The sequence below is a fragment of the Podarcis liolepis genome (assembly GCF_965112155.1).
Source record: "Podarcis liolepis genome assembly, chromosome: 13".
Lineage (NCBI taxonomy): Eukaryota > Metazoa > Chordata > Lepidosauria > Squamata > Lacertidae > Podarcis > Podarcis liolepis.
The window spans coordinates 32900631-32919630 of record NC_139573.1 but is presented as its reverse complement, the minus strand read 5'-3'; the positions used below and the strand labels follow the sequence as shown (position 1 = coordinate 32919630).

The 19000-nt window shown below is 44.1% G+C and overlaps 1 protein-coding gene across 18 annotated transcripts in view; it reads right to left on the bottom strand.

The window, feature by feature from the left end:
- Positions 1-19000, bottom strand: part of SRCIN1 (SRC kinase signaling inhibitor 1) — a 264954-nt gene that overhangs the window by 8518 nt on the left and 237436 nt on the right. For 10 of the 18 annotated variants that reach the window (XM_083469415.1, XM_083469417.1, XM_083469416.1 and 7 more), the window contains 4 exons: positions 18368-18520; positions 14324-14431; positions 10660-11904; positions 4088-4228 (listed from right to left, as the gene is read on the bottom strand). In XM_083469415.1, the coding sequence (XP_083325541.1) occupies positions 4088-4228; positions 10660-11904; positions 14324-14431; positions 18368-18520 (1647 nt within the window). Of the gene's footprint in view, positions 1-1038; positions 4229-10659; positions 11905-14323; positions 14432-18367; positions 18521-19000 lie in introns of those variants that run through there. The other 8 variants (XM_083469406.1, XM_083469408.1, XM_083469410.1 and 5 more) reach the window with 5 other exon arrangements.

The window sequence follows — 19000 nt, the reverse complement described above, 5'->3', positions numbered from 1 at the left end:
CATGCGTGGTCCTTCAGCGCCCTTGCATGCAGATGCAAAGCAAATGCGCAACCGGCCCATGAAAATATTATCGGGGAAGGCGTACCCTGAGAAATGTTCCATGGCTTACCACTTAAGCAAACAGCACCTCTGCTTTGTGGCAAAGGGGGTACAGACTGCGGTTAGTATCAGGATGCAGGGACTTAGGGGGAAGGGAGTTGTGCAGGAAGTAGGGTTTGCATTTGATTCATTTATTCAGTGACAGTCCCATTTTGCTCACAAAGCGTGCTTCAAAATAGACCGGAAAGCCACAGGGTGGGAAAACATGCTCACAGCCAGACATCCACTCCCCCCACACTTGTGGGGAGGAGGGGGTGGTCCGCTGTGTGTGCATATGTACCACAGAATGAGGAAAACCAAAGGGCCCTGCAGACAGGCAGACAGGACATGGGAAAGGGTTCATGGTCTTTGCCATTCGTCATACAGATCTGGCATGACAAAAATAAAAAAAATAAAAAAGCCAGGAGCAGCAGGGAATTCTGGGAGATGGGCTAGCATATCAGATGCGCTCGGGAAGTGAAAGGGGAGGGAAGAATAACGAGATTTGTGTGGAAGGGGGTCAAGTCAAGGCTTGAGAAACAAAGGGAAGGAGAGAGGAACAGGTAGAGATGTCGTTGTGGTTTAAGGAATGAAAAAGTGGCAGTTGTTACCTTGCTTTGTGGCCTCAGAAAGTTGGCCAGCCACTGGGCGCACTGTTATAGCGTCGACAAGAACACAGAAGTGTGTGAACCCAGCTGAACCGTACTGGCCTAACCATTAAGACCCCAACCAATGCAAATGCACATGGGGCATATCAGGGGGCAGGGGGTGGGGGCAGGAAATGGTGAAAAGGGTTTCCACGGGGAACAAGGGACTGCCACTGCCCAATGCACACACCTGTATTTACTTATGTAAACGACAGATATAGTAAATGGCCAGTCACCTACAGTTGAGACACAGCAGGGCACAAGTTAAACATGTGCCGAGTCTGATAAAAACAACCTAGCCTCATGGCACTTTAGAGTAAGCGATTTCTTGCAGCATAAGCTTTGGAAAACAAGAAGCATCTAGTGAACCAAAGCTTACGTCACAAGCAATTAGCAAGGCTGCAGTCCTGTACCTGGTTACCTGGAAGAGCGTCTTTTTGATATCAATGAGACGTGCTTCTGAGTAGACATCAACAGGACTGCCCTGCAAGGACTTTAAGGTACCATAAGACTCTGTTGTTGTTGCAAGACAGAGAGCTGTTTCACTGGAATGTGCCTCTGACAGATTTGAACATAAAGGTGCTTAACAGTGTGAAGGACTTTGAATAATAATAATAATAACAACAACAACAACATTAATACAAAGGAATTCTGATAATGACAGTTGCAAAGGCATAGATATCAAACAAGCGGTTTGATGCTCTACAAACAGTACAAGCAGTTAGATATAAAACAGTCTCTCTTTATGTTATTCCAACATTTTTTTAAAAAATGATGCTTGTTGTAATAATCTTTTGAAAACCAGATTTTGAAGTCTGGTTGAAAAGTGGTTCATGCAGAAAAATGGGGGTTGGGAACCAACTTGCCCTTGTGCTTTACTTTTGAGTTTCTCTCTAGTGGGTTCACATTTCTAATGGTTTTAAAGGATTATAGCTTTTATAAACTTTTTAAAAAATTGTTTCTTGCTTCCCAAGTGTGTATGGAGTATATTTTAAGCCTAGAATCGCCACTGATCCTTTGTTGAAGAGGCTTGTCGATCTTTCAGACAAGTCTAAACTTAATTCTCTCCTCTTAGGCAAAGATCATAAGGCAACCTGGCTGGTAGCCAGATTCTGCACCCAGATTTGTAGGCACAGATCATCCTCTAGAATAAAATAGCTTACTAGGGAAGTGCTGAAGTCAATTTTTAATGGTAGCCCAAATCTCAGCTGTACGGGTGTACGTATATATCTCAATTTTAACTCATGAGCTATTGCTGCAATCTGCTTCAATTGTATATTTTATCTTTATGAACACTGTTTTTATTGTGTTATGTTATGTGAGATGGTCTTTGACCATAATAAAAATTATCTAAGCCTAGAATCACAGACTTTAGAGTTCAAAGGAACCATGATGTTCATCTTTAGCCCAATGTGGGGCTCGAACCCACAGCCCTGAGATTAAAAGTCTCAGGCAACTTCAGCGCTCAGGAGTGCCTGCTTCTGGTTTCCGCTGGTTTGCCCACTGTGGCCTTTCCTAAACAGCTTGGTTGCTGTGATCCATGCTCTGGCATGGGAGCCAACTCCTAGGGGCTGAGGTCCCTTTGCCCCCCCCCCCATAAAATATTTGAGGGGGCCAGCCCCTCACCAAAGTTGATGGGCATTGCCATTCAAATGGTGTGTGAGATATTGTTTTAATTATGCTCTACACTGATTTAGAATACTATGTAAAAAGTGGTATATAAATATTTTTAAATAAATTAATGGTTATTGTTATGTCTCCACCCCCCTTAACTTCTTTGTTCATTTGGTTCACATAACGATTGCAAAAGCATATGTGGGTTCTGGTTACTCTGAAAAAATCCCAATACTTCTGTCAATATATATCTTATTTTAAAAATCCAGCAGTAATTTATATAAACTATACTTATGTTTTAAAAATGAGCATACATTTGACAGCGCTTGGTGTTTATTGGGAGGAATTTATTATTATTTGCCAAGATAGCATCTTAATGCCACACTGAAAAACCTAATTTCTCAAAGTAATTGTTGTGCTTCTTTTGCAACTGCTCAAGCATTCCGCTCCTTAATCAACTTCCAGCCAATAAATCTTCCACAGAGCTGTTGAGACCAACCTGACCCTTCTTGTAACCAACTGTGCCAACTGGGTGTTTTTTTTAATAAGGATGTCAAGATGGGTAAATAAAGCCTAATGGCATTTGGCTTTGGCTTGCGAGTGGCTGGAGGGGGCCGCTTCCACTTTTCAAGAGGACTCCGTTAATAATATAGAGATGTGTCTTGTATCCTATTCTCTCAAGAATCCCGTATTCCTATCTGGAGCCTCTTATGAACTCCTACCATGAATGTGGAGGTACTGGACGTGAAAACAGCCCCATTCACTTCAATGGTGTGGGCAGCTTTGCATGTGCATGAAGCTCTCCTTTCCCTCCCCACAGCTGAAACATTAGAACTCTTATGTCTGCATAGCAGGATGTTTGGGTTTCCATTCAAACATGGTCAAGCGATCCGATATACTTTTCTTCTTCTTTCCCCTCTCTTGTCTTTTCTCTGCTAAATATGCAACACTTCTCTGTGTGTGCCATGGGCAGGAAAGGAGTTGGGGCATACACACATGGACATGTTGTGAAATGCTGGGTGGGGGTGGGGGTGTGAACATGGATTCAATCACATCTCACAACCGATACCACTGCCTTTCCTGGCAGGGAAGTGGGCCTCTGACAATTTGTTGGGTTGCGCCTTCACAAGTAGGCCTTTTCCTTCTTCTTTTCAAAACACTGCCATATTGATAGCACAGCACTGGAAATAAAAACTACTTGCCCACCCCAAACAAAGCAAAGCAGGTACTTAGCCTTACAAAGACATAACTGGGCAGGGGAATTCTTAACCAAATCAAGGGGGTGGGTTCCAGTTGGTGCTATCTGGAATTCAGGAGATTCTTAACAAAAACATGGAACTTTAGCGACAGAGGACTTAGGTTTAGGTTTGAGGGAGATGGGAGTCCTATCTGGACCTCACAACATACAATTTTTGCCGGGTTTGGCTCCAGCTTCTGACATATGCCTGTGGAAAGTAGCTCCCCATCTCTCTCTACATTCACTGCCATGTCACAAGTAGGTGCATCTTCTGACAGAAATTCCCAGCCGTAATTTCTAAAATCGCTTCCAACGGGCATTAGGAATTTGTGTTCATGTTTGTGCAAATATACCTGCCCCTGACCCCGGATCAACAATCCTTTGCCAACTCGCACTCACCTCCAGCACTCACCTCTACTCAAAGGCAAAAACAAAGGGACCCTAACTCAACTTGCCTCCACCCCAGTGTGCTCCCATAACAGAGTGGTGTGGCTGCCTACAGATAGACTACCTGTTGTTGTCCCTGGATGCGCATGTACTCCATGCGTTGCTTTATGTGCTTGCTCTTGTCGGGGCTGCCTTGCTGGGTTTGCTTCAGCCGTGACGCAGGATTAACCATCTTCATGGCAGGGATCGAGACGCCACCGCCGCTCTGGAGGGAGAACAGAGGAAAGGATGACTTTGGAGAGATGCTAAGGTGCAAGGCATACGTTGGCAACAGGTTAAGGGCTTGCCACTGGCTCTGCTACTGCTGCCAAATGCATCTCCCTTCACTCCCGTTGGCTGGGCTGCCATGGTGTCATGGAACATTCACAAACGTTCAACCACTTAGGAAAAGCCTATCTTCAGGAGAATTTTGACACATAGTGCTGCTTCTATGGAGGAGATGAAAGGGCCGTTTACCTCTTGCCAGGGTTCTCTTGCTATCTAGCCTGCTCAATGTGTATTGTACACATGTCTCCAAGCTCTGCTACAACCCACAAAAACTTTTGAAGGCAAGCAAAATATCCTCGCACTGAATATAAGGTAAAGGTAAAGGACCCCTGAATGGTTAAGTCCAGTCAAAGGCGACTATGGGGTCATGTAGCAAGCATGACTAAACTGCTAACTGGTGCACGAAGGACCGTGACGAGTGCAAGAGTGCACGGAAATGCCATTTACCTTCCCGCCGGAGTGGTACCTATTTATCTACTTGCACTGGCATGCTTTCAAACTGCTAGGTTGGCAGGAGCTGGGACAGAGCAATGGGAGCTCACCCCGTCGCAGGGATTCGAACCACTGACCTTCTGATCAGGAAGCTCAAGAGGCTCAGTGGTTTAGACCACAGCGCCACTTGTGTCCCAGTATATATATCATAGCTACGGAGCTCCTTTCCCGATAGAAAAAGAATTATTTGTTGCTGCTATAGACCTACAAAATTACAGAACAACAGTCTTACACGATCACAATCAAAGCACAATAGAAATTGGGGGTTAATTACCCATTTGATCTTCTTGCCCCCCTTTTCTTTGCTAGCCTGGAAATTCATTAGAGGTTCAGGGAGCAGAAAGCACTGGATGAAGGGTTAGAGAAGGGTCTAAACCAGAGAGCTGAATAGCCAAAAGTAAAGGAAGAATGGGAAAGGGTTTTATTTTTAGCATACTGATTTCTCCACACATTTGGCCTGACCCAGCACATGCAATCCATATAGGGAACCTGGTCGCAACCCACAGACCACCTGTGCTTAATAATAAAATCAGTTAACCACACCTCACCCCCACGTTAGAGGCCTGAACCAACTAGTTGTAAATATATACCAAAAACCATTAAAGGGGCAATAGAGTCCATGACAAACAATTTAAAGCAATACCAATATCAGACAAAGCTTTAGTAAAGGATTCCAAGTTCAAGTCTGGAAGGAAGTGGAATGGCTTTCCCTCATCCTCCCCCAAATCCTGAAATTAGCTAACTTGGAAGCTCAATGCCAACTCAATATATGCTGCTTGAAGGAGAGCCCAGATGAGCCCTCTTCAGTAATGTACAACATTTTGAAAAGTCTTGCTGCACCATTCAGACATAGGGATGCAAGAGGGCATTGTTTTTAATTCCACCCTGCAAAAGTCGCAAGCAGCAGTGCTTCTGTTCTACTGCCTTTCATCTTCCATAGCAAACTGCTATTCACCTCGCTGTCTGCTGTGGTGATATTATGTACCTTACATACTTTAATTGTATCTATTACGTTGCAATTACGTTACTTCTACCCCATGCATTTCAATGCAAAATAAACGCAATGTAAAGCGGGCGGGACAGGGATATGATTAATTACATTTGCAGACTGAAAGCAACAACAACAACAGCAAATACTGATCGTATTTGCCAGATTGATTTTCATTCTGGACAGGGGGTGAACAAGTGAACATTGACCATTTCCGCTCCTGTTTTGCTGGGATGCACTGACATCCCGAATGAGACATGGGTTCCTGGCTTCATCAGTACCACCACATGTCCTGGGAAGACAGGGCCAGCCCTGCATAATGGGTAATACAAACAAGGGCACCCCCCAACTATTTTGGGATTTTGCAGAAGCTATTCAATCACATACCTGAGCTTTAGGCTTGCAGATTTAAAGTGGATTAAAGCACTCTGTTGCCCTAGCACAACTAATCCACTTAAAAAAGAAAAAGAAAACAGACTTTATTGCACGTTAGAAAGTGATGGAGAAACGCATTGAGAAGTGTGGGATGAACGAATGGTTAACAGGAAAATGTGTAAGCATCCCACTAAGTGAATCAGGATGAATGCAGGATGAACGCTGGTTGTCGTACCCTACAAACAAAGCAGGAGTAATGCGCAATAAAGTCTGGCTGTACTTTGAGCCCCGCTATATGTCCTTTTTATTGTACATTCATGATGATTTGTGCTCATTATGGCATCAGGACAGTTAGACGTGGTCCCATCTTCAATACTGTTTGCACCTGCAAAAGTTTGAGGGAAGTTACCTGGCAGCAGACTTTTGTACATCCAGTAGCGCAAAGCCCTGTTAACACATGCAAATTTTACATTTTCTGGATTTGGCCAACAGCTTCCGAAGCTGCCTTGTATTCCTCCAGATGTTGCTGAATTACAACTCCCATCATTCCTGTCTGTTGGCCAGGCTGATTGGAGCAATAATAATAATAATAATAATAATAATAATAATAATAATAATATATTATTTATACCCTGCCCCGCCACTCTGGGCGGCTTCCAACAAGGCAATAAAATACAATAACCTATTAAACATTAAAAGCTTCCCTAAACAGGGCTGCCTTTAGATGTCTTCTAAAAGTCTGGTAGTTGTTTTTCTCTTTGACATCTGGTGGGAGGGCGTTCCACAGGGCAGATGCCACTACCAAGAAGGCCCTCTGCCTGGTTCTCTGTAACTTGGCATCTCATAGCGAGGGAACCGCCAGAAGGCCCTCGGCGCTGGACCTCAGTGTCCGGGTAGAATGATGGAGGTGGAGACGCTCCTTCAGGTATACTATTCAGCTATTCAGAAATATCTGGAGGGATGCGGGCTGACCATCTCTGTTCTAAAGGCAATGATTTGAAAGTATTCTGGGCACGATATAGTCAAATTTAAGGTTTTTAAAGTCACTAATACTGGAAGGAGAGACCTAAGCATCATGCAGGCTGTCTCTCCCGCTGCATTAACTGGATTAGAAGCGTTTAACTTCAGCTGGCTTGTGCTCTTGATTTGTGATTATTAGTCCCAAGGCTCTTGGTTATCTTGAATTTTAATTGTTCACAAGTACCAATCGATCTTCATTATTACAATCATGGACCTGCCACTAAATTACAATCAAAGAAATGCAAAATTACAGTTTCCAGGCCAGTGAAAGACTGGAATTAACAACATGGCAAAGGGCTAGGATATGTGAGTGCATTGATGCACATTCGTACTTAACTGTCAGGGAACTGCCATCAGTGCCGGAGGGAGAGAGAAAGATCCAGAGGGATTCCAGAGAGCGTCCCAGGATTGGGAGAGGCAGCCCATCTTCTGGGGAAGAGAATCAGTGTAGCACCAGTGGAGAAGGTGGGCAGATGGGGGAAGCGGCAAGGCGGTCCCATGACTCCTTGCCGGGGACCAGCGGGGAGAGTAGGGATCCTCCGCTGCCTACGCCCTCCTTGCGCAGAAGGCTTTCGCGCAGAGAGAGTAGGAGGAGACTAGGCGCCAAAGAGCTTCTTTGCTAGAAGAAGTTTAAGAAACGCCCACTGACGGATTCTGCCAGCGATTGAGACAGCCACGGGTGAGTGGCTGTCCGGACAGAAAAGGTTCACTCAGGCAACCCAGCCAGGTGTTTGCACTGGCTTACGCACAAGCAACCTAGAACCATTACATTAACACTAGAGTGAATTGTTGAAGGCTATTTGGTTACTAAGGCACTTTAATCATCCGGTTCCTAGTAGTACATGCTGATGCACAGAATCTTGCCGCTTTGATGGTGATCTCCATGATTTTTAATCCAACCCCTAATTAGATTTCAAACAAATACATTCTGCTGAAAGCAGAGGATGTTCTATGCAAGCCTACTTCTTTTTTGTTATATTGAGAGATATATTCCGATGTCTTACACTTGTCCTCTTTGCATCTGTTCTTCACTCCCTCTTGCTGCGAACATCATCTCATCAGGTCCTTGCTGCCATCATCTCTTTACCAATATTTGTCTGCTTCTTCCCTCTTGCATTCATATGCTTCTTCTCATATTGTTCCCCTCTGCTTTTCTTCTTCCGAACTGTCTTTAATTCCTTGTTCTCTCTTCTTTTTCCTTGTTTCACCAATCAAGCCACTTATCTCTGTCTCTGGCATTTAGTCAAAATAAAAAAATTCCTTCCAGTAGCACCTTAAAGACCAACTAAGTTAGTTCTTGGTATGAGCTTTCGTGTGCATGCACACTTCTTCGCCTCTTTAATAACATACATCGTGTTGCTAGGCTTTCATGAGACCTTTCCCTCCTGAATTTTGGTAATTGTCTTTACATCTGGCAATTGGTTAAAGGGCCCATCTACATTACATGGCACTTGTCAAAGTATCTATATTTTTCTCGATTAATGTCTTTTCCCTCCCCCTATTCCTTCTGTAACTTGTGTTAACAAATGGTGAATAATTGGCCAAGTATTTTCTTTTTAAGAATGTACATTACCTGGCACAACAATAGACTATTATGATTATTTAGCCAGCTCAATCCCGAAGATTCTGAGCAGACTTTTTGTACAATCAAATATTTCCTCTCTTTTTTCAATTATCATCTATTGGCCTTCTGCTACTCTAATCCCCATGCCTGGATGAATATCTTCTTCCTCTGATCATCTAGTCATACCCCTAGCGTCCTGCAAACTCCTTCTCAAGACTTGCGCCTTTTCCAGATTTTTCCCCCCTGGATCCCACTTTGCCTGCACCTCCAGTGCTGCCAGACTTTGCTCTGCTAATCATGGTTTCTTGCTTATTAAAGTACACAGCCTCTCTCCTCTGCCACTCTGTGCATCACGGCCCTTCACACAGCTCAGACCCCCCCTTTTTTTCATCACAAGGGGAATGGGACTGCAAACATCTTATGACCAAACTTTCCCCCTCTAAACAGTTCGGATGTTCATGAGCAGTCCATGATGTCACAGCATTTCAACTAATAGCTGAAGAGAGGACAGTCACAAGGCCTATCAGCTGCCTAGCCGTTTTCAATACATTATTGCTGATGTATAAAATCCTAAATAATTTGGGACTGGGATATCTAGCAGATTGTCATCCCATTATATCCCTGGTTGATCTTCCAAGGAAGCCTTGCTGATCATACCAGAACTGCCAAAATGTCATCTTATGCAGATTTTGCTTCTTTTTAAGCTTGATATGGGCATCTTTTACTCATTGCCTGGGCAACATCCTTCTCCTGGAAAAATTTGAGGCTAGCAGAGACTGAGGTTAAACTCTGGCTGCCAAGCATCTCCCGTGAGTTCTGCTTTTGAAACTGCTGCTAAGAGTTTTGGGAGGCACTTGCCAAATTAACAACCTCGGTTCTCATTTGCCCATTATGGCAGTACGAAAGAAACTTAACAAGGGTGTGAATTGCTCCAGGGCCTCATGGTTAAACGTAAGTCACCAAAAAGAATCTAACCAGAGGCCCCATTTGTACTGTACCTTTAAAGCAGTATCATGCCACTTTCAAAAGCGATCACTCCCCCCAAAGCATGCTGGGTACTGCAGTTTGTGAAAGGAGAGAGAGAGCCAGTGTGGCCTAATGGTTAGAGTGTTGGACCTGGGAGCACACGGTTCGAATCCCGACTCAGCCATGAAGCCCACTGGGTGACCTTGGCCCAGTCACCACTTCTTAGTCTAACCTACCTCACAGGGTTGCTCTGAAGATGAAATGGGAAGGGGGAGAACTATGTACACCACCTTGAGATCCTTGGAAGATAAAGGTGGTATATAAGTGCAATGAATAAATAAATAATAAATAAATAGTGCTCAGAGTTGTTAGGAGACCCTTATTCCCCTCACAGAGCTACGATTTCCTGAGTTCCATGGGAAGAGAGGTTGATTGTTGAACCACTGCGGGAAACCCCTTTACAAAAAAAAGTCACTCCCCCCCCAAGGTTTCTTGGCTGGGAGGCAGCAATGACAGTTCAACAACCAGGCTTTGTGCGGCTAGTTTGCATTTGTAGTTCACATGGCTCAAAGACAAATGCAAAGAAGGTGCTGCACTTTCGTTCCTGTTAAGAGACAGCCTTCCCTACATTTCAGAGACAGATTCGGTGCCAGTGGTGAGGAAGAAGAATAAACTAGCATGAACAGAATGAAGAAAGTAACAGTGAATAATCAGACTAAGACATGCCATTACCATAGCCAGAAAGAAAGAGTAGCTCAAACAAGTGGCAGGCATCTCATTTGGATTCCTAGAGAGACTGGACTTGAAATTCCACTTAAATCTACAATTTTGCAGAGACCTAAGATAGTTCACACCTTGTCTCTTAAGAGCAGGTCGAATCTTGAGAGGACAGACAGGAGAGAAGACTTTCAGGGAGAAATCTAGAGGTACAGCAGAACAAGAGGAATGTTTAAAACAAATGAACCTGTGGGTCGTCGTTCAACAGGAACCGAGGTTTGGGCAGCAGAGGAGGCTTAGCGCTGGTTGGAGAAGTCTTGGGTGTGCTGTTGCTTGCTTCATACTGTTTTAAATCATGGCAGTCAGGCTGCACAACCACTGATACAGCATGGCTGCATTTGGGCACATGCGTGCCCACCTTCCAGTCTCCATTTTTGCCATTTTCTGAGCCCAGAGGCCCAATGTGATTTTGAGCAAATATAAGCTCAGTAGATGCCTGGCAGCTAATTTCACTGATAGTCATTTCGAGTTCTCTGATGGTCTCTTCCAGGTTGTCCAGCCTTTGGTAAGTGTCTTTGCAAATCTCTCGGCTTCTTACGGTCATGTCATCAAGAGAAGTGCTTTCCTTTTGCTTGTCTTCTAAACCTGTGTCTATCTCGTCCTTGCCTGTGCTGGCACCAACAGGAGCCAGGGATGCTGCGTCAAACCCAATGACTTCTTTATTCCCAGGGGATTCTGGATGCTGCAAGGGAAAATACATTTCTGAAGCTTCTCTCAGATGACCTCTCTGCATTGGTACAATAGCAGCATCAGGGCCTTTCAAAACTAATGGAACATCTTCTGTGTTCTGATCGGCTTCTTCGTCTTTTGATTCTGCAGTGTTGCTTCTCTTATCCAACCCTATGAACACGTCACCTCCTTCTGTTGGTGAAGAAAATGTCTTATAGTCAAGTGTGACAACAGGTGCTTCATTTTCTTTTGAATGAGCCCCAATCCCTTGGACGGTTGTCTGTAGACTACTTGCTTGCTTGCCCCAAACTTTCACAAATATAGCATCTTCTCCTCCAAGTTGAACAATTTCATCTTCCGGTGAAGTTTTTGTTTTTTCAAATGCTACCAGGCCTCCTTCTCCCCCATGATCAGTGTCACAAATAAGACCAGTTCCAGGCAGATATCTACGAGATTTCACTTTAGCTGGCAGAGAATGAGTGCATGTTGAGGCCTTATTGGACAGGCCTCCTTTCAGCTTCTTTTCATCCTTTTTCAGCTTTCCCAACAAGACCTCTGGGCTCTCCCTCGTTTCCACCATAGTCCATCCAATGACTCCTGTCTGTCCTCTGATGCATTGGTGATCACGGGTCCGAGGGTTGCATATCCCCTTATCAGCTTCTGGCTGAGATTCAGGAAATGTCAAGCTGGACACCCACTCAGAAATGGCAATATGAGGGAGGTGGGAATTGTAACCAGATGGAGGTTTTGAGAGTCCTGACTCCTAAGGGGAAATTCAGACAAGAATTATTGAGGCGGGAGAGTTTGCTGGATGAAAAAAAGCTAACAACCACCTTCTCGGCTCAATATTCGAATGAGTTCTTAATAGTGGGCCTGGATCAACCTGTTTGGCCATCTGGGCTACTCTCTTGTTTTGCAGTGCAATTCCCATCACCCCTGAACACTAGACATGCTGGCAAAGGCTGATGGGAGTTGCAGTCCAAGACATCTGGAGGGCAGCACATTGGAGAAAACTGGTCCACCACAAGAACTAGTCTGAACATCACAGACGTTTCAGGCACCAATGTGGAAGTATTTCCTCCACAAGATCTGTTGAAGTTGGACCCAAATGAAGGATATTTGGCAAAACACCATTCCAAAATTTGATATCTGTGGATAGTTATCCACAGCTTGCCTTAGTGATAAGGCCAATCTTGATGTCTACCAAACAAGAAAACCCTGTCAGTCATCTCAAGGTATAGTTTATAGGCAAAGCCAAATGGCTAATTTACAATGCAACATCATTCCAGGTTAACTGTGATTGCTTCTCCCAAATATGCCTGGAAACTGTAGTTTATAGATGATAGAGATAGATAGATAGATAGATAGATAGATAGATAGATAGATGGTAGATAGATAGATGATAGATAGATAGATAGATAGATAGATAGATAGATAAATAGATAGATAGATAGATAGATGATAGACAGAAATATCTGTTGCGGATCTCTATTTTCTCTTGCAAAAATATGATTCCTAGGAAGCTGGTAGTGGAATGTAGTATAAGGTTACCAGATGTCCCTGTTTCCCGGGGACAGTCCCTGGATTTGCAAATCAGTCCCCTGACAAAATCCATCTCTTTAGTAGGAAGTTGAAAAATGTCCCCAGATTCATTGGGGGGAAATCTGGTAACCTTAAGTAGTAGGTGTGTCTACAGAAATGAAATCAAGTAAGAAGCGATGAAGAAGCCAAGTATCCTAACCCCTTGCACATAAAGCAAATCCAACTCCCCACAAGCACTTTTGCCCGCAGAATCCAACCCACAGCTTACCACAAGCAGAGAGCAGGCACACACCCCAGGAAAGTTATCTGTAGAGCAGAGGGCTCAAGCACAACAGTCACGCTACAAACAGTGAGGGGGAAGATAAATAAAAATCTCCTAGGACAACGGCCAATGTGAACTGCAGATACAGGCCCTCCCCCATGGGATCCCAGAGCATGAGCCACACCCATCTGTCAGTCCATGTCAAAGTAATTTTATCGGCTGCCACTTCAGCTCACCTAACATTTGGTCTCTACTCATTGCAGCTCCTGAAGGTGCCTGAGGTGGTGGGGAGGGAAGCACAAGGTCCTGTGCTAGAGGAGGGTGTGGCATAAGAAGAGCCAATCGCCCATCTAGTCCAGCATCCTGTTCACACAGGGGCCAACCAGATGCCTGTGGGAAACCCAAAAGCATGATTCATGCGCAACAGCACTCTCCCCTCCCTCCTGTGGTTTCCAGAGACAGGCGTTCAGAGGCATCGCTGCCTCCAATTTCCTACCCCCCCTCCCGGAGCACCACCGAGACAGTTTGAGAGAAATCAGCAAATTCTCAACGTTATCCCATTCTACACCAGCGGTTCTCAACCTGTGCATCCCCAGATGTTGTTGGACTACAACTCCCATCATCCCTGAGCTCTGGCCTCGCTAGCTAGGGGTGATGGGAGTTGTAGTTCAACAACATCTGGGGACCGCAGGTTGAGAAAGGCTGCTCTACACTGAACCAAATCTCCAGAACTCTTCCAGATATTGCATACTAACAGCAATAAAAAACTTTTCCGATTTCGTAGGATGTGACTCAAGCCACAGATAACACCAGAACAGAATCACTTTAGTTGGGGGAGATAAGAATGTGGCATTCTCCGCCCCCCTCACCCCCCCCAGACCCATGCACTTGGAAACGAGCAGTGAGAACAAGCACCCAGGCTCCGCCCAAAAGGCGTGGCATGCATTGCAATCAGGAAATCCCTTTGTCTAGAAGTGCAGGCGGAATAATAGCGCAAGCAGAACAAGTGAGTTACCCCCAACTAAACAGTGATCGGCACTCCCGGTTCGGCCCCAGTCCAAACTTGCCCAGCATTCTTGGGGGGGGAGGCCCAGCAAATCATACACCTGTCCCTTCGAAAGAGTCACACAGGGTTAGTGCCGGTTGGATCCCGTGTTGTGTCAGGACAATGCACACTGCTTGTGTCAGGTGGGTGACGTGGGGAAGAGCCGTTAGTTGGTTAATGTACGGAGAGGCAGAGAGAGAAAGAGCAAGAAGAGTTAACAAGGGGCTGCAGAAAAGGAAGAGGAATCCTGTTAGAGGTGCTATGGCAGGTAGCCAGTCAGAGGGAAGGAAGAGAAGAAGGGAGTTGTGATCCGTCCAAGCACGGCTGTGTTACCTTCCATCCTTCGGCTGCTATGGTGGCCCCATTGGGCCACATGTCTGCGGCAGGGGCGAGCTGGTCGCAATGGAACTTAGGAATAAATGAAGAGCTTCTCTGAAATACCTGAGGAAGTCAGAACACGGAAGGTGGTTGTTTTGGGTTTGGTTTTTTTGAGGGGCTGTATACAGACAGAAAACAAAATAGTGTGGGTTGCTAATTCCGGCTCAAGGAGGATAACCACGAGCTTATGGGGTGGTGTGGAACTGACAACCAGGAAACTGACCACAGGGCTTGGCCCTACCCTCGGTTTCAGAAAGGATCTGCAGGCAGATAGTTTGTTAAAAACTGAAATCACAAGATGTACCGTTCTGAGAACAGCCACTTTCAGCTGTGTAACACACAGTATACTGTGCCACAGAATGACAATGACACACAGAAATAGGAATACAGTACACCCCTTTTATGCCCTCAATGTTGCTGGACAGGAAACCTTGAAATTCAATAGTAGGAGAAAACTACACTGGTTTGTTTGTTTTTAAAATACCAACCATAAACCTTTCTTGATTTTAAACCCACATTCACCCAATTGGCCCAATTGTACTGACTAGTGATAAAAAAGACATTGCAGTGATGTTTCGGGGGGTGTGGAGACAAAGGAAGAAAGTTGATCTAGGGGTCCTTCTTGGCACCCACAAATCTACTGCCATTTTTGCTTCCAGATCTGCAGTAATTCTAAATTCTAACAAGCGTTGCTAAGGTGAAGGAGAATTGCATTTCTATTATCACACGAAGCTCCATCACTTGCTGCTACATATTACACTTAGCTCTGCTTTAAACAAATCAACATGAAAGTGTATAAGAGTTTCAGTCCCAAGTCTGTAAGTCTCCCTTTGGAGGTCTTGGCTGTTACCATAACGATGGTTCAGAGAATATGTTAAAATCATAATACTGTACTCAGAATTGAGTTGGATAGTGTAGTTCTCAGCATGCCCACCAGGAAGCAACATTTCCCCATAAACTGCTTCTAAACTCAGGGACCATTCCAAGTTGATTACTATACTAACTACATTGCCAGCATTTTACAGTAGTAACAAACAACCTGGTGAATTTCTGATATCTGCAGGTTCTGGATTAATTTTCATTTCCTTTGCAGTCCAAGTGACATTTTTTAGCAGCTGAAAAATTCATTTGAGAAAAGCTGGGTCTGGCTAACCCATGGCTAACTGAATGCTTACATTCTTAACAGTTCCGTAACACCCTTTCTCTAAAAATGCAAATCCACTGGAAGAAGAGAACTTAGAGTGGAGATGCATTAAATGAGGGTTCTGTCATCTGAATGTATCCACATGGTTCAAAGAGCAACCATATAGAACAGCATTTCCCAAACTTGGGTCTCCAGCTGTTTTTGGACTACAGTTCCCATCATCCCTGACCACTGGTCCTGCTAGCTAGGGATGATGGGAGTTGTAGTCCAAAAACAGCTGGAGACCCAAGTTTGGAACAATCTGATATAACACTGCAATAACTTTTGACAGGACCACAATATATATTTTTAATACCGGTTTGGGAAAGTAAGTTTATCAATGGGAAATCTGAATTTCTGGGGATACACATTCAGATGACATAACCAAAGCAGCAAATGGGGGGAAAAACACCATACTGTTAAATGGAAAAATAAGGGAATTAGATGCATTTGGGAATGTCACTATCCAAAGCCGTAGTTACACTGAGAAAAAAAAACCCAGCTGTATCATTGGGGAAACAAGACACAGGAGCATTAAAAATATGAGCATCAGAAAAACCTACGTGTGGATGGACAGCATTGCTATGATAAAAATGAAACATCACAGACACTGCTGTGCCGTTTCCTTAACTGTCCCTCCAATAATTTCATAAGGGATAGAGAAGAACTTAATCCAATTCAATGTCCTGTTTGAACAAATTTACCTGGTTCCAAGAACAAAATGTGGCTGTTCTTCCTGTAACCAAAAACTACAATACAGCTGTGTAGCTAGCTCTGACATTTTCAGCTGATGCCCAGGTAACACTGGGAAACACTGAACAATGTAAAATAAATACTCTGCCAGCAGCACGGATTTGAGAAAATTAAACCAAATCAGTCCGAAATGTAATGGAATATATAAAGCCCTAATTAGAACTTGGGATAAATACAGAGAATAATTGACACTATTGACACCGCTTTTATATTGCAAACATTTTCCAAATGGCAAGGGGATTAGGTATCTGAGAACAATGTGGTTTTCCCCCCCAATTTTCTGTGGAGTGTGGGGCTGGGTGGGAGGGAGGGAGGTAGATGTCATTTATAAAGCCATGAAATGTAAAATGTGGAATCACTTCCTGACCCCCCCCCCCCCTTATCAGCTTCTGCTTGAGATTCAAATTATTACAAATTAGGAGTCAAATTCAGGCAATACAATGAGAGCTAAGTGACACGAAATCTGACAAAATTTGAACAGCTGCTAATACGTCACATTACTTGCAAAAACGTCTTCTCTGTGGAATTATGTTGGAGACTGAGCCAGAAGATTACAAAGATAAAGACAAATGGGAGAGGGATTTACAGGTGTCAATTTCAAACTCTCTTCGGATTTATATCTGTAGAGAAGGGCCATGTTAACTGTGTATAATTAACCTATATAGATAACTTTTTAAATAAATGGTTGTAATAGCAACATATTTCATCCAGTAAAAAGCAAATACATGGAAATACATCTTGTGCTTTTGGGAGGCATTGTTAAGTCAGTGCAGATTTCATGTATATATGGCCATCCCATAAGAAAGCGAGTTTTATATACTGGAGGAATGTTATTACATTAACAGGTTACCCCCTCAAAACACACACAAAAAACACCCTCCCTCACTAAACCCCTTAGTAATTATCCTGAGTATTTTTAAACCTTACATCTCAAAAATATGCAGTTCTGCTGTGGGCACAAATTATTTTAATAACGTATTGGGAAAAAGAATGACGTCGCCCGCAACACAGGAATGGATACAGAGTGCAGCAAACAGTGTTAATTCACAAGCTGACCTTTTACAGACAAGACATTGATGGGAAGGGATGAATCAGATGAGACAATCAGATGAGACAATCACAGTCAATAGGGACTGTTCGTTCCATAGCAGCCTCATAATGGAGCTAATGAAAATGCCTGACAATAAGTGTTGTCAATAGTGCAATACTTTCATTAATGAGACTTAGCTTTGAACAGGACTGGAGGGAGTTTGCGGCCTTCCAGCCACCACCTTCACCATGCTGAGTGGAGCTGATGGGAGTTGAATCTAACAACATCTGAAGGGCCGCAGATTCCCCCATCCTTGGTGATAGTGTACAACAAGCAGTTAACTCTTATTGGAGGTGTTGAGCATCTGAGGATCTCCAGAGAATGGACTCCAGTTCTCATCAGCCTCAGCCAGCATGATCAACAGTCAGGGATGATAGGAGGTTCCTCACCTCTTAGTAACAGCAACCAGATGTTTTCTGAGTAGATGTTGGCGTGTCCCAGATTTTAAATGTTTTTTTTGGGGTCCAACATTTGGTTAATGCAGGATTGCAGACTGAGTGTAATGTCTAGAAGCACAAGTCATGCTTAGGGATGCAAACATTTGCTGACATTCAGCCAGAACATGACCTACAAAGTGAATCTCCGCTTAAGGAGATCCTGCTCTGGAGGGTTTCTCATTGAATTTCTCATAATTCTGGAAGCTACAGGCATAGGCAAACTCTGGCCCTGCAGATGTTTGGGACTACAATTCCCATCATCCCTAGCTAACAGGACCAGTGGTCAGGGATGATGTAGTCCCAAACATCTGGAGGGCCAGAGTTTGCCTATGCCTGATCTACTCCCTACAAAAAATTAGGAAGTCCATCTCTTGGCTTCACAGGCCACTAGAGCAGGGCTTTATCAGTCTGGCCACAGCGCAGCCACTGAGTCACCTCAACAACATGGATGGAAACGGCCACACTGGGGCCAAAACTGCTTCTGCAGTTCTGCGGACCATTTGCAAGTGGCTCCTTCTTACATATGCCCTGCCTACCTCGAGCTCTGCAATGATCCGGTCTTCCTCATCATCATCTTTGATGGCAGAGGCAATGATGGGGGGCGTAGAGGCAGGCCTAGCGACCTCTGACACAGTCCTCCTCAGCTTCACCTGCGGCTTCTGGGTCTCCAGCTCTTCTGATTCAGCTTTCTGGAAGAACAAGCAAAGGGAGAGGTGATGAATGGGAAAGAGGAAGGGGGAAAGGGCACGGGACAAATCTAGTTCACTGGGAGTGCTCCCTGTTTTATGGGAGGGATTAATGTTCATACTAGAAATTTAGGTTTGCACAATCGAAGTCGATGAAAGAGCTATTTCAGCCTAAAATAGCATCTTTTTTTTAAAAAAGAGGCTTTTTGCAGTTCAGAAACAGATGGAGAAATATATTGAGAAGTGTGCAGTGAATGAATGACTAATGGGAAAATGTGCAAGTAAATCGGGATGAATACAGAATGAATGCTCACTGTCGTATAACCACCCTGCAAACAAATTAGAACTAATGCTCAATAAAGACTGGATGTACGGGCCCCTCAAGATGTCCTTTTTATTGCACATTCATGATGATTTGTGCTCACAATAACATCAGGATAGTTATATACAATCCACTTTGAAAACTAATGAACGGACTTTCAG